Source organism: Schistocerca piceifrons, chromosome 1 (genome assembly GCF_021461385.2).
Source record: "Schistocerca piceifrons isolate TAMUIC-IGC-003096 chromosome 1, iqSchPice1.1, whole genome shotgun sequence".
Lineage (NCBI taxonomy): Eukaryota > Metazoa > Arthropoda > Insecta > Orthoptera > Acrididae > Schistocerca > Schistocerca piceifrons.
This window is the reverse complement of record NC_060138.1, coordinates 513663361-513678523: the sequence shown is the minus strand read 5'-3', so window position 1 is coordinate 513678523 and position 15163 is coordinate 513663361. Positions and strand designations below refer to the sequence as shown.

The window sequence follows — 15163 nt, the reverse complement described above, 5'->3', positions numbered from 1 at the left end:
CACTGGAGGTCAATAATTTCTAGTTGCAGCTCAGGACGAATCTCTTCAATATTCGCTGAATATGGAGAGGAGAACAGATCAAAATCACTGTCTAGTGCTGTCAGATCTTGAAAGCGTTGATCAAATTCTTCCTTAAGGGCAACTAAACTATGTGAATAACGTTCACAGTCTTTGTGAACATCTTGCACGGATGATAATTTAGGAAAATGATCTAGATTTCCTGCTTCCAGTTGACTCACCCAAAGCGTCAATTTCATTTTAAAAGCTCGTGTTCGATCTATGAAATGAGTAATTAGCAGATCTTTACCTCGTAGTGAAATGTTCAAAGCATCTGCTAAGAACGCGAGATCATATTTCCATGAAGGCTCTTTCAATTCAGGAACACACATGTTATTTATTTCCATGAACGTATTTGTCCCATCTAATAGGCAAAAAAATCGATTTAATAATTCGCCACGATTAAGCCAGCGGACCTCGCTGTAATAAGGCAGGCTGCCATACTGGCTTTCATGCTCAAGAAAGCTTTTAAATTGCCTGTGTTGTAGCCCATACTTCCTTATATAATTGGTTGTACGAACAACAACACTCATCACATAATTTAGAGTGATACTCTTTGCACATAAGTTCTCCTGGTGGATCACAAAGTGAACGCCCCTTATTTCATTCAGCACTGTCAGTTTTTGCATTTTCTCCGTCAACAGCGCAACGAAACCTGACTTTTTCCCTATCATCGCTGGTGCACCGTCTGTAGACACTGAAACTAAAGAATTCCACGACAATCCTATATTTTCAACACTTTCTTCACTACTTAAAATATCACCTCCGGTTGTAGTGTTCTGCATGGCTACTACATCGAGGAGCTCCTCCCTCACCTGAAGATCTCTATTAACAGCTCTAATAAATATGGCAAGCTGCGCTGTTCCAGTGATATCAACACTTTCGTCCAGAGCTAGACAATACGCCATAAAATCTTTACAGATATTTGCAAGCTGGCTTTGGACGTCGTCTGCCGTATCCTCTATGCGACGCATAATGGTCATGTTAGATAATGGCACAATCCGAAAGTGTTCAACTTGAGATGGACTCAAATGTTCCGCTGCAACTACCAAACATACTTTTATTAAATCGCCATAGTGAAGGGGCGCAGGGATTTTGCTAAAAGCAAAGCAGTTTTGTAACTCACTCTGAGAGCTGCCTCAGTTGATTTTTCTTCGTCGTCCAGATCTTCTTCGGATAGCTTTCTTTTAAGTTTAATAACTTCCTGTGCACGATCTGGTCCATCACATTTTCCACTTCCGTAGTCTTTCGCGTGGTACGACATATAATGTCGCTGCAAATTAAATTTCCTAAAAGAATTCAGCGTTTTGTGACATACTAAACATTTTGCAACACCATCTTTTTCTGTAAACAGATACAGTTCCTCCCAATGGGGGTTGAACTACGAAAGCATGGTTGGGGTTACACAATGGCGACTTGACATGATTCTTAACCAGCGAAGTGACTGTTTAGAGCTGATAGTAGTACTTTAAACGTTACACAGTCGGCGCGAATTCAATAGGCACGCTGCGGCCCTATTCAAAAGTGCGCGCGCATTTCCCCTCCCTCCCCACCCTCCCTACTCCGCGACCTTGCACCTGCTCGCGAGCACGTGCCTGAGCAGACGCGAGTACTCGCGCTCAAAACCGGCCAGTTGTTAAGACCTGATGTACACAGTAGGAACACAATGTGCTGCTCAAACCAACCTTTATGTTGATTGCAGCTTTACCTTAATGGAGATGAAGGCTAAATACAGGCTCTCTGCAGCACACTCACCTTCAGAGCGACTTCCTTGGCCCTGTCCTTGAGTGTCTGGTTGGGGCTGGCGGCGTCCATGTCCAGCAGCTGTCGCACAGTGAGGAAGGCCCAGAGGCGCTCCCCAGAGGAGGCCTTCTCCAGCCTGGCAGGTGACCTGTAGCGCTGGCGGCCCTCCCCCACCACCACGGGCTCCAGCAGTGGCGCTGCAGGCTGCAGTCTACCAGACACCACCAGCTCGCTGCCGCGGAACAGCGTCGGGAACCTTGTCCGCGTCAGGGTCTCCTTCTCCACCTGCAAAGCACACACTCTGTACCAGACAAGAATTCCAAGTGAAGTCCGATAGCTCTGTAACAGACAAATTTAGTTTTGTGTTCTAGCCTCTGTTCTTGAAGTACTGGATTCCTGTCGATGAAATGTATGTTGTAACAGGATGCTGGAAGTAAACAGAGACTTCTGAATAAAGACCTATTATGTCATGTCTAACCAGGAGACAAAGGCCACCCTCTTCGATTTTCTTCAAACTTATTCTACTTCAAGGTCAGTGCTTGGGTATCTGTTTCGTAAAGAAGTATGATGAACCTCTCAAAACATTGCCTTAGTAGCCCACAGAAAGGAATTAACATAATAAAATCTGTTGCTACCAACAAAGGATACAAGTAAGATGTGAAAAAAATGAAATGTCGTGTGGCTAGGGCCTCCCGTCGGGTAGACCGTTCGCCTGGTGCAGGTCTTTCGATTTGACGCCACTTCGGCGACCTGCGCGTCGATGGGGATGAAATGATGATGATTAGGACGACACCCAGTCCCTGAGCGGAGAAAATCGCCGACCCAGCCGGGAAGATGTAATATATCATACCCTCAGTAAAAACAACTACTAAAAAATTTCAGCTCTACAAGGTGACAGATCCACATACAGTAAAGAGGACAATAATAGAGCGATTTCCATCACATTTTTAGGAAATCGGTCAAATAGGATTAAACGCCTCTTGGTGAAACAAATATAAACACAAAGTAACTTTTTCCGCTAACAACAATCTAAAGAAATATCTTGTGCATACTATCAAAAATACTAAGGACCGTTTTCAAATTCAGGAATTTACAAAATGTTCTGCATGAACTGTTCAGTCACTGCATTGAATAAACTGGTAGAACAATCAGGGTGAGATGTAATCAATACCTGTTGGGAAAGAAAGGTAATAATGAACACAATTCCACTGTTACAAAACTGTTATTTGTTGCTGGTCACACTCTGAAAGATTTAGAGGACACCACAATCCTACACAAAGAAGTAAAAGGTCGCAGATTAGATTTATGGGAAAAACTCGAAATTTTCAAACAAATACGGAGAAAAAAAAGCTACATTTTAAATGATCAGCTTCGACTTGAAGGTAAAAATTACCTGAAAGGTTGCAAGCCTTTACTTATGGCTGAATAGCCTAGTCTACCGTTCAGTGCTGGCCTCTGTATGGTGTTTATTTTGCTCAAAATTCTATGTCCAGTTACAATACGCATTTAATTTTGTTATTTTACAATTTACGCTTCATGATCCACAGTAAAGTGGCTGTTCAACATCTTGGTAACGAACTATCTTAGACCCATCTCCTGTTTTTCATTTTTAATGTGTTTTATTCTGCCCATAACATTGTGGTTTATGAGCGTATATGCACTGTTTAGTTCGGTTTCGTTTATTCCTTACTTTACTCGGTATTTTATAACAGCCCACTGCCTTCTAGTATATTTGTTCATATAGCATGCTTTCTCAGTACGGCCCTTCAGCATGATGCTTCACATTAGATGACTACCCCCCTCCCCCTTTCCGCCCTTCTCTTTCCCCAATTTTTATTTGTCTTTTAATATTGCTGCTCCTCCATCACAGTTTGTTCTTTCACAGTATTCCTTCATGTCAGCAGTCAACTTAAAACATTAAGCATTCGGCTTCTTTTAAACTTACAATATTTTCTTGACAGGTTTTAACTTTTATACTCGTTCTTTTTACAACTGCATATTTATGCACATGTGCTTCTTGTGTGTCTTTGTGATATTTAAAGAGTTTACTATGTGCACGTGATCCTGAGGGCTCTTTATATGCCATATGATTATAATGGTACACTTTTTTACCCACTGCCCTCTCCTCCTTTTAACTTTATAGTTAATATGTTAATTCTAGTAATGAATATGTTCATGTGAAATAATACACACTGCTCACTGCAACTACGTCCATACAGGAGGCGCAGGAGGGCCACCTGCCAGAGGTGACCCAAGGCTACTGCATACTTATGCATTGTAAGATCTGATGCCAAGTTTTATATTCAAATGTCATATACATGCAAATATTTCAAGTGACATACTACACGTTGCTGGATCCATTGTCAAATGTGTGATATTTTAAAAAGTTTTACGACAAAGCTCTAGAGCAGAGAGCTATTACTTTTAAATCATGTTCTTTAAACGGTAATGAAGTGGATAACGCGCAGATGTACTAGACAAAGTCATCTGATGCAGATAATATGTGATTCTACGTGAGTATGCCTCACTAAAATTATTTGGAAAGATTTCCTGTAATTTTGTTTCTTGCAATGGTACCACACACGGTCTACACAAAACGTTGTAATATTTGTTAATAGATGCAATACCTTTCGAAGAAGACAATTTTAAAACTGTCAGTACCATAGCAAATGTTTGATAAGTCTGTATTTTGCAACTGGTTAGCTATTATTTCCAATTCATTGAAGCTCATGTCTTTATTTACCCATAATGTCTAGGAATAAACAAATATTTCCTTTTTCTTGTCATGTTTCACAGCTTTGTACCAAATTTTAACATACTAAATGCGATAACGCATTAAAATGTGATTAGTAATTGAAAATAAAAGATGTTTTTATTAGGAAATTGTAAATCAGTGTTTGTTAATTATCGTTTAGAATTGTAACAAGCATAGAAATACAACAAAATTAAAAAAGCTATGTGTTTAGCAGGGATTCAACCAGAAACTTTGCTGTTACGGCACTGTCCTTTCCGTCCCATTAAGTATATTTATGCATTCTTGGGTTGGGTTGTTTGGGGAAGGAGACCAGACAGCGATGTCATCGGTCTCATCGGATTAGGAAAGGATGGGGAAGGAAGTCGGCCGTGCCCTTTCAGAGGAACCATCCCAGCATTTGCCTGGCTTGATTTAGGGAAATTACGGAAAACGTAAACCAGGATAGCCGGACGCAGGATTGAACCGTCGTCCTCACGAATGCGAGTCCAGTGTGCTAACCACTGCGCCACCTCGCTCGGTTTTATGCATTCTTATCGCTAAGCTTGTCCAGCTGGTGATTTCCCCGCATTTCCCAATCCAACAAAGAGATCGCAGTTCTTCGAGGCTGAAATAACTGGAGAGCTTAAGAAAATGTAGTAGATCGATAGCGTCTGTTGTTTTGTATGTAGACCGAGGCTGGTCACAATAATACACAATCTATGAGTTGTTTAGTATTTTAACTCTGTCTTGAATGGTCGGATGACTGCTTACCCCCAAACCTGAAATCATTCACTCTTTTCCAACGCCTCCATTGTTTCTTCAGTTATGCACAGTTTTATCGACTGCCCCTTTCCGTCTCATGTCGAAGTCCTCTTCTCCTCTGCCAGTACTTTGTACCTGCCTCACACTGTCCACGGCACCACCACCTGGTTGGCTCCCTCGGAAGCATTAATAATAATCTTCTGGTACAGGGTCGATGTTCCTCTTCTATGTAGGATTTTTCCCATACTCAATCGACTCCCTGGTCATTCTCTTATTTATGTTCATCTGACCATGTCATTTACACAATAGTGGACAAACCCACATGCATAAGCATCAAGTGTGGTAAGCATATTATCCCTGTTACTTGTTATTGTTTCAGAGTTCCCTATGCTAACCTAGCTGCTACACTAATATTGCAGGGACGTGGACAAGCATTCTGTTCCAGCAGCTCTGTGAGCTCTGGTAGACACACAAACAGCAGCAGCCTCCTGCAAGAAATAAGAATGCCAGTCTTCTTACATTTCACATTGACAGTGTTTCTGAATTCGTGATAAATCCCATATACTATAATATAGTCGAATGCTTCATCTCCCATACACAAAACACAGGTGGACAATTGGCGGCCCATGAGCCTGATCTGGCCAGTAGCTGGTTTCAATCTTGCGCAAGAAAGAAATTCGTGGGAGAGGGAGCGAGACACTGCAGAATTTTGCAATGGAAATTTTTAAGACGGCTATTGTAAAACGTTTTAAGTAACTAAACAATGTTCATGACACGAAAATAAAGGTAAGCCTTTGAATGTGGAGCGAACATGAAATGAGTGGATTCTCAAAAACACGTATTCTGAGGCACAATTTTTTGGCATGATATGTCTGGAAAGGGACGTCATTTATGTTGGTGCGTTACCACATAAACATTAATGTCGCAGACGTTGTAGTTTTGACTTCATGCATTAAGAGAATTGCTGTTGCATCACGTGACTAGATGGCCCGGAAGCTTATATGAATCAGGTCTGAGTGTCACCAAATATTTCTCATGTCCTCAGGAAAATTTAGGTATTGCAGTGTTTCTCATATAAACATTTATTTTGTATAAAACACTCTCTGACTTCTTGCAGTGTCACTTCAGGGTAAAACGTTGCGCTTTCGACGATTTCCACCATCGTCTTCGTCAGGAGCAGCTGACTCTCAAAAATTCTGCGGTGGTGGCCTTATCAGCCCAAAGACGGCTTCGTGTTATGAGCCAGCGATGGCATTCCTTCTCTTGTGCGGCGCTACATCCAGCAAAATAGGCAGAGTCCTGGGAAGACGAGGTATCAGATCTATTTTCCGATCTCTTAATAAGATAAACCAGATGCTACGTCCTGTTAGGGACAGTCTCTCCCTCAACATTCCTGGTATTTACAACATCCTATGTGAGAACGGAAGCAATTACATCAGTCAGTCCATCAGCACCTTTCCGACCGCTATCAGAACATCAACGCTATATTAAAAATCGAGAACTGCAGTTGCTGAACACAGCTTCACAGACAAACGTAAAATACTGTTCGACGAAACAAAAGTTTTGTCCCAAGCTGCCACACATTGGGACTCTATAATTAAGGAGCGTGCAGAAATAAAAACGTGTGACAAAACCTTCAACCCTGACGGCGGATATAATCTTAGCGGTGCGTGGAAGCGAGCTCTAGATGCAAAGAAGAGCCAGAGATATTCGTCGCAATGTTCATGCTACGGGGCAAGCGGTGGTGCACTCACCATCTGCGACAGCATTACGTAACTGATGAGTTCCAAAAGAAATCCGTTGGAATTCGATTACTCGATAAATAGTACAATTCTCAAGGCTTTCAATTCAGATAAGTACCAGGGTGTAAAAATTACGAACAACTTCAGTTTGAAAGACCACATAGATAATATTGTGGGGAAGGCGAGCCAAAGGTTGCGTTTCATTGGCAGGACACTTAGAAGATGCAACAAGTCCACTAAAGAGACAGCTTACACTACACTCGTTCGTCTTCTGTTAGAATATTGCTGCGTGGTGTGGGATCCTTACCAGGTGGGATTGACGCAGGACATCGAAAGGGTGCAAAAAAGGGCAGCTCGTTTTGTACTATCACGTAATAAGGGAGAGAGTGTGGCAGATATGATACGCGAGTTGGGATGGAAGTCATTAAAGCAAAGACGTTTTTCGTCGCGGCGATATGTATTTACGAAATTTCAGTCACCAACTTTCTCTTCCGAATGCGAAAATATTTTGTTGAGCCCAACCTACATAGGTAGGAATGATCATCAAAATAAAATAAGAGAAATCAAAGCTTGAACAGAAAGGTTTAGATGTTCGTTTTTCCCGCGCGCTGTTCGGGAGTGGAATGGCAGGGAGATAGTATGATTGTGGTTCGATGAACCCTCTGCCAAGCACTTAAATGTGAATTGCAGAGTAATCATGTAGATGTAGATGTAGAATCGGAAGCCGTCTTTGGGCTACATAAGCCTCCACTGCAGGAGTTTTAACAGTCAGTTACTCCTGACGAAGACGATGGTGAATATCGTCGAAAGATCGAGGTTTTACCCTGAACTGAAGCAGCAGATAGTCCGAGAATGTTTTAAACAACAGTGCCGTCGTGAAAGACTATGTTCTCAGACATTGGTTTTGATGGTTTGGATGTGAGTGTCTGGGGTTTCCTTGTTACCGGTTGCAACTGTTTAACAGTTTTTTAAGACATAAATTATAAATGGGATATCAAAGTATACGGAAAGCTATTGGCACATAGTGAGGGCTGCAGTTTGGGACAGAAAAAAAAACAATACAGTCACTGTGGCACATTTCTAAGTAACACATGCGACTTATACAGGTTCACCTTTCCATTCCTTGAACTTGTAGTGCCAGGCACTGGAGCTCACCTGTCCATCCCCGTATGTGAAATTGACGCTGGAGAGGAGTGGCGACGCGACCTGCCGGTAGAAGTTGCGCAGCTGCAGGTGGGCGTCCGCTGCCTCGTAGATGCGCCTGCCGAAGCCTCCGTTGCGCAACGCTAACCTCCTGAGGAACGTGAAGTCCGCATCTTCACCGAACGCCAACGTAAACAGTGCTGCTCCCCGCTCCACGTTGGCCGCGGTGTAGTCCTGCAAGATTTCTTCTGGCGCCCCATTGGGCAGTCCATCCGTCAGCAGCACCATCACAAGTGGCATGTCTTGACGCGATCTGGCCGCCTTGGATACGCGTAGTGCTATGTCCAGCGCTGCGTGCATCGCTGTTCCTGTTGGAGACAACTTCATCTTGTCATCAGTCTTTTTTTACAGTCTTTCATAAGTGTCATATCTGCATTTACATGTAACTTCAAAATTCTGATCCTGGCACACTGGTTTTAGAGTGTTTACTTTGTAACAACCATTTTATCCAAGAGAGCTGAAACATACCAGTGAGTCCCCATAGTCAGTTTAACTAGTTACTTCAAGAAATCCTAACCTGCAATATGGTTCAAATGGCTCTGAGCACTATGGGAGTTAACTTCTGAGGTCATCAGCCCCTAGAACTTAGAACTACTTAAACCTAACTAACCTAAGGACGTCACACATATCCATGCCCAAGGCAGGATTCGAACCTGCGACTGTAGCTGTCGCGCGGTTCCAGACTGTAGCGCCTAGATCCGCGCGGCCACCACGGGCGGCTCCTAACCTACAGTGTTCATGCACTTCCAATACTTGTAAACACTACCATCTCCTATATTCACAAAAGTTTAAGGTAACTTCTACCTTTCCTAAGAAAGCTAAATTGGTCGAAATTATGTAGCCCATACATATCTTCACCCCAAGCAGTCCTTACGTTCAGAACTTACTGAAGAAGAGATTATTTGTGTCAATGGTTGTGAAAACACACATGTCTTTGAACGATCCTGGAGTGACCCTCCAAAAAGTCGCATTAATTGCCCATATCACAATCCAGCTAAGTAACAAATCGTCTTCTTATGCATTCTCCTAGACACCCTAGCATTTGATTGAAAGTAAGTTTTCTACAAGTCTTTGCAAGTATCATGTTGGAGAAACAATAATTTTGGTTGATGAAGTTTTGTTCAGGCAGTCAGATAATGGCAACAACTTACCACGGAATTTGGGCTGACAACCATCCGCGAGCTTCAGGTGAATTTACACTGGACATTAGTGGTGCTTGCAGTTAACTTTATACAGAAAAGCGCAGAAGTCTTCACTGCATGTCCATTCTCTGCCCTTTGTCCGACATTGCTCCATCTATGGCACTCAGGCATATATGGCGATATTGCATGCACCTGTATGTCAGATTGAGGGAGCGCAAATTTAAAATTCATTTATCAGAATAATAAAATTATCAGTCACCAGGTGGGTCATTAGGTGTAAAATTTGGTCTTTCTGAAGATATCAGAGAAATTAATGGATAGCTGTTAATAACATCTTCCAAAGAACTTAAACAGGTTTTTTAATAACTGAACTCAGAACGATCTCGTAGTGGCCAAGATTTTCTTAACATAAATGGAGCAATAGCCCACAGAGGACAGTAAATTCGAGAGAGGGCTGTCATACAGTGAAAACCTACGTGCATGTGTCACCACACGAATTTTGGGTATAAAGTCAGCGACATGCAACAGCATCTCTAGTGTAAACACACATTAAGATGACTGAATGATTGTCAGCCGAAATATCGTGGCAAGATGTCGACGTCATCCAGCTCAGACCAGAATCCTCTTGGAACACTCATTACATTTTGAAAATTTCAAGAATCACAATGATTATGATGATGATGGGATTTGTGGGCTATTGTTGGCAGCTGCACACAATTTAAATTTTCAGTATCAACTACTGCTACATGGAAGCTATAAACAGGAAAACTTAAAAGTCGTTCAGCACACATCTATCAGAAATTTTTATTGTCATACTGTCCAACAACCTAGCGCTCAAAGTGGCTACAACTTAGTAACACGACAATAGGAATTACTTTGTACCTGGCTTGCTTGTTTGTACGCATTTTGATGAAAGCAGTTTGACAGGCAATACCTGAGAAAGTCTGGGGTCGCATTAGGCTGGTATCTTTGATATATTTTGTAGTAGCTCCTAAAATACTTATTATATGATGCAGGGGAGTGTGATAACATCACCAGAAAGTCTAAGGATACTATGTCAGTTCAAATCTGCTTTTATATTCTTTTGGTGTATGTTGTTAGAATTAGTAACGAGAGCTGAAAACTACAAAAGAAAATTTACAAGTAAATTGTGTGATGTACTCAGTTTCAGAAGATGACATTAATCTAGATTCCAGTGTCGAATTGCAAAACCACAATATTAAAGTAAAGAAACTGAAGTCTTAGTAACACATTGCAATAACATAGTAATATTAGATAAGTTTCTTACATTACTTACTCCGCTGTTATTCAAACAATACCATAAGATTCACAGTAGTTCAAGAATTTTATCAACAGCTTGCAACTTCTCTCTATTTTGATGGAGAATGTGACATAGAATGCAAAGCATTTTAATGTACCATTTACTTTTTCTCTGTCCCTACTTTATCTGTGGATATTGCGTTACAAGTATAATTTATCTTCTTCTATTTTGACATGAACCTTTTCACCACCACCACCACCACCACCCCCACCTACAATACTGAACTCACCTCCTCCAGCACCGAGACCGCTCACAAACTCTTTGGCTCTGGCAACATTTGCTGGAGTTGCAGGTACGACAGCATCAGTATCATTTTCTGGTCCATAGGGCGAGTCATACCAGAATGTATAGATGCTGGAATCTGGCCACCACACCTAGGGTTAAGTGATACACAAGGCTTTTATTTCCAGATACAAAGTGCCATCTTTCGAAATTGGTTATGCCTCTGCAAAGATGGTGACATATATTTCACATCATCAACAATAATTACTGCTGGTACTTGTACTTATTGACAATACTGTATGGAACAAAATTCAAGTTAGATGTACTTACAAAATATTTCACTGAGTATATTAACATTTTTCATAAGTATTAAAACTTTTCAAGATGTCCTGGTAGTAAAAGAACACAATCATCCATAAGAAAGGTCATTACTTTCATTTTCCCATAGTCACATTGTCTACCGATTATTTTAAGAGTAAGTGTTAGGATTTTTCAAGATATACTGGTAGTAAAAGAAAACAAGCCTCAACAGAAAAGATCATTACTTTTCATTTTCTCATAATCACTTGTTCTATAGATTGTTTTGAGAATTAGTGTTTTGATGTTACATTTGTCAGTTGTAAAGCAGTTACATATATTTACCATACATGTACCAGCTATTTGAAGATATGTAATGGACTATATCTTAGTACACATGAACTCTGACACAGAGTGAGAATCTTTCTTCAGCACATACACCAATTTACGCTGTCAGACATTTTAAATCTACAGGTCGATTGTCATGGCTGTATAGTCAATATCAATGGTAGCACCCACCATTTTTCAAATAGTACACTCAGTTTGTTCTTGAGCTCCACACATAAGTAATAACATTTCTTTCTTTCAGGAAAAGATACCGAAATATTATATTGTATAATATCATCGAACGAAAATATCAAAAATATTTTACTGGATACTGTTTATCACAAAGTGGACATTTATTACTATGGAATGGTAATTGAGTCACATATTATAAATTAAATGTCTCAAATTACATATTCATACATATGTTTCCACAGAAAAGGAGAAGTTCTATTTTAGTACTACACAAGTAGTTGAGTTGTGTCATTTCAAAGCTTTAAGCATTTGCACAAATTCAAATACCAACTTCCACATAAGCATAATTAGTGATATTTAATTTTTTGTTTCTTTGATTACTTTAACAATGATACTTGTACTGTTCACAGAAAGGATCAACTCTGTATAATGTACATCACTCGTATACAATAAGAATGGTAGACAGCCTGTGATCTGACTCTCTTTATGAGTTCTCCCCCTGATAATGATGTGCCATCTGCCTTTGGGTCACTTAAATTATTTAGTACAACTTTCTGTATCAAATTGATAAATCCTGTAAGCGCATAAAAATATGATTTCTACGACAGGATGTTTTAATGAATTTACATTATTTAATATACTTGTCTTGTGAACAGTAAAGCTGCAAATAGCTCTATGAATAGAATGAATCTGTCGAGGTCCACGATGTGATTCTATAACTGTCCTACCGTTGCACGAAAATAACATGTCTAAGAAATATTATATTCAAAAAAAGATGCTAAGAGAGAGTTTTGTATACATTATTGAAACTTTATTGAAGCCTGTCTTACAAAGGTGCCAACAAATGGCTTATTTGTTGAACTGCTCCACTTTTCCTTTTTTCATGCACATTGTAATACAATGACCAGACGGAACACTTAACCTGCCGCCTTTATAAAATAGCTTCCTGGAGGCAAAGCGATGTGCAGCTCTGCAGTATGGAGTGGCAAGCCAAGAGACGTGTTTCCTCATTATGACTGCACCTAACACTGGACATCTACAGTTCTAGCATCACAGTCCGCCTACCAGTTCTGTTTGTTTCTTAGCCAACATGATTAAATCTCCGGTAACGACCCTGAGAGCTATATTTATTAGTAAAGGGCATACTATCACTGTATTTCAACGTATAAAAGATAACCATTAAATACAAAAGTTAAAAATACAATTTGTTTTATAACGTTTTCATTCCTTAAACGGATATGCTGTTACCTTCAGAACTTTCCTCTTTCTTTGACAATGGTTCTAACTGATTTTATCTTGTTATTTTATTGGTCAGTTTTTAATATGATGTGCACTGTGCACTTTTACCTCTTTTCCCTTATGTTGTAAAACTGCTTAAAATACAAACACATCGTTAACGATTGTTTGTCCGTTTTATAGCGTTTCCTTCTTTCTGCTGAAGAAAATTTGATGCTTGTCGTGACAGAAAAATTTAAAGTAATTTTCTGAAATTTAGGTAATAAGTTATGTTATATTTTTTATTCGGCTTAATATGTTTATTTTTTGTTTGTAAACTATATTCCTCAATATGGAGACTATGCTTCATAATTTAACCATTCATTTGTCTTATGGAACATACAGGATGGCAGTTTTCAAGTTTGCTCTCGCAGTTTCGGGTATTGTCCAGAAAAATTTCTTAGCGTGTAGCTCATGAAAATAGTGCCCGAGTTGAAAATATAGTCGCACAATGAGTAGAAGTTAAAGAAGCACATACAGGACGGCCAGAAACAGTATGAAAAACTTGTAAGGATGTTGCAGGAGAGGTTGTGCTGAGAAATAATCGCCAAGAAAAAAAATTCGATACATAAATGCGTGTGAAAATTCAAGGAATTGCATGCGTTAAAACGCGGTTATGCACAAACGTCTGTGAGTCTGTGAGTTGTTACTTTCTGAAACATTGACTATCAGTTAAAGGTGCTTTTTTCCGTAGTGATAAATTTAAGCTATGTGAACGAAAGCTACGTTTGTTCGATTTTCGGAATCCGAACGAAGAACACGGTTGGCGACACCATCTCTGGCAGGCTGCTTTAATTTGCGCGAGCGACGATCTCATGGGCTCACTTCACTGTTACATAACTCTGAAGAAACGCAACAGATCGAATGTTTCTTCAGAATTATTTCTCAGCACACCCTCCCCTGCAAAGCTTTACGAACTTTTCAGAGTATTTCTGACAACCCTGTATGCGTTTCTTTAATTTCTACTCCTTGTGTGACTACATCTTCGACTAGGGGACTATTCTCATGAGCTACATACTTAGGAATATTTCTGGACAATACCTGAAATTGCTAGGGGAAACCTGTAAACTACAATACGAAATGACTTTTCATATAATAATGTCAACTGGTTTAAGCTGGACACATTAATTTTAATTTTTAGGTTTCCATTTGGGCATACTACAGTGCGCAATAAAATTAAAGGATCACTTTTCTGAAATCCCGTAATTCATTGAAGTGAGACTCAAAGGTGCCTGCAAGCGTCGTCTGTAATGGTGCAAAAGCGTGGCGCCCTGCGACCGCTCCCTCAGGCTCGTCGACGCTTCAGATAGCAAGTTGACGACGAGTGGGAAAAAAGGCGATAGCTCAGAAATTTATGCGAGTTGCGAGTCGGGTTGATATTTTACATAGTCACCAAATTTCACCACGTATTGCTAACACCACCGCGGAGAGAAGATCGTCACAGCCCCCTTACCCGCATATCACCCCTTACTGATGCCTCAGCGATGGAGATCAGAACTGCGACGGCCAGCGTTGAGAACACGCGATTTTCGTACAGGCAGCCGAGGGAAACATTTCACACACATCCTCTCAGAATCAGAGGGTGGCATTAAGAGCGTCAATGGAACCATCGCTTTGCCTGGGGCGTTGATTCGCACACATTTCGCGTTTGAAAACTACAAAAATTGGTTCAAATGGCTCTGAGCGCTGTGGGACTTAACATCTGAGGTCATCAGTCCCCTAGACGTAGAACTACTTAAACCTAACTAATCTAAGGACATCACACGCATCCATGCCCGAGGCAGGATTCGAACCTGCGACAGTTGCTGTCTCGTGGTTCCAGATTGAAGCGCCTAGAACCGCTCGGCGACACCCGCTGGCTTGAAAACAACAGTTCGTAGTACGATGAGCAACAGCAGGAGGTTCTTGAAAACCTTTCACACTGCTTACAACCTCGGACGTTTCGACGCTTCTCTAAGGACATTAAGGGGCTGCAATCCTACTGACCGAGCGAGATGGCGCAGTGGGTAGCACACTAGTCTCGCATTCGGGAGGACGACGATTCAAACCCACGTCCCGCCATCCTGATTTAGGTTTTCCGTGATTTCCCTACATCATTCCAGGTAAATGCACGGGGCACGGCCGCCTTTCTTCCCCATTCTTGGAT

General features: G+C 40.8%; 1 protein-coding gene across 1 annotated transcript in view; it reads right to left on the bottom strand.

Moving 5' to 3' along the window:
* Window positions 1-1782: 1782 nt before the first annotated feature.
* LOC124743198 (inter-alpha-trypsin inhibitor heavy chain H4-like) overlaps window positions 1783-15163 on the bottom strand; it is a 106549-nt gene continuing 93168 nt past the window's right edge. The window contains exons 8-10 of the mRNA XM_047248839.1: window positions 10934-11078; window positions 8194-8549; window positions 1783-2085 (exon numbers count right to left, since the gene is read on the bottom strand). Coding sequence (XP_047104795.1) covers window positions 1783-2085; window positions 8194-8549; window positions 10934-11078 — 804 coding nt within the window. The remainder of the gene's footprint in view (window positions 2086-8193; window positions 8550-10933; window positions 11079-15163) is intronic.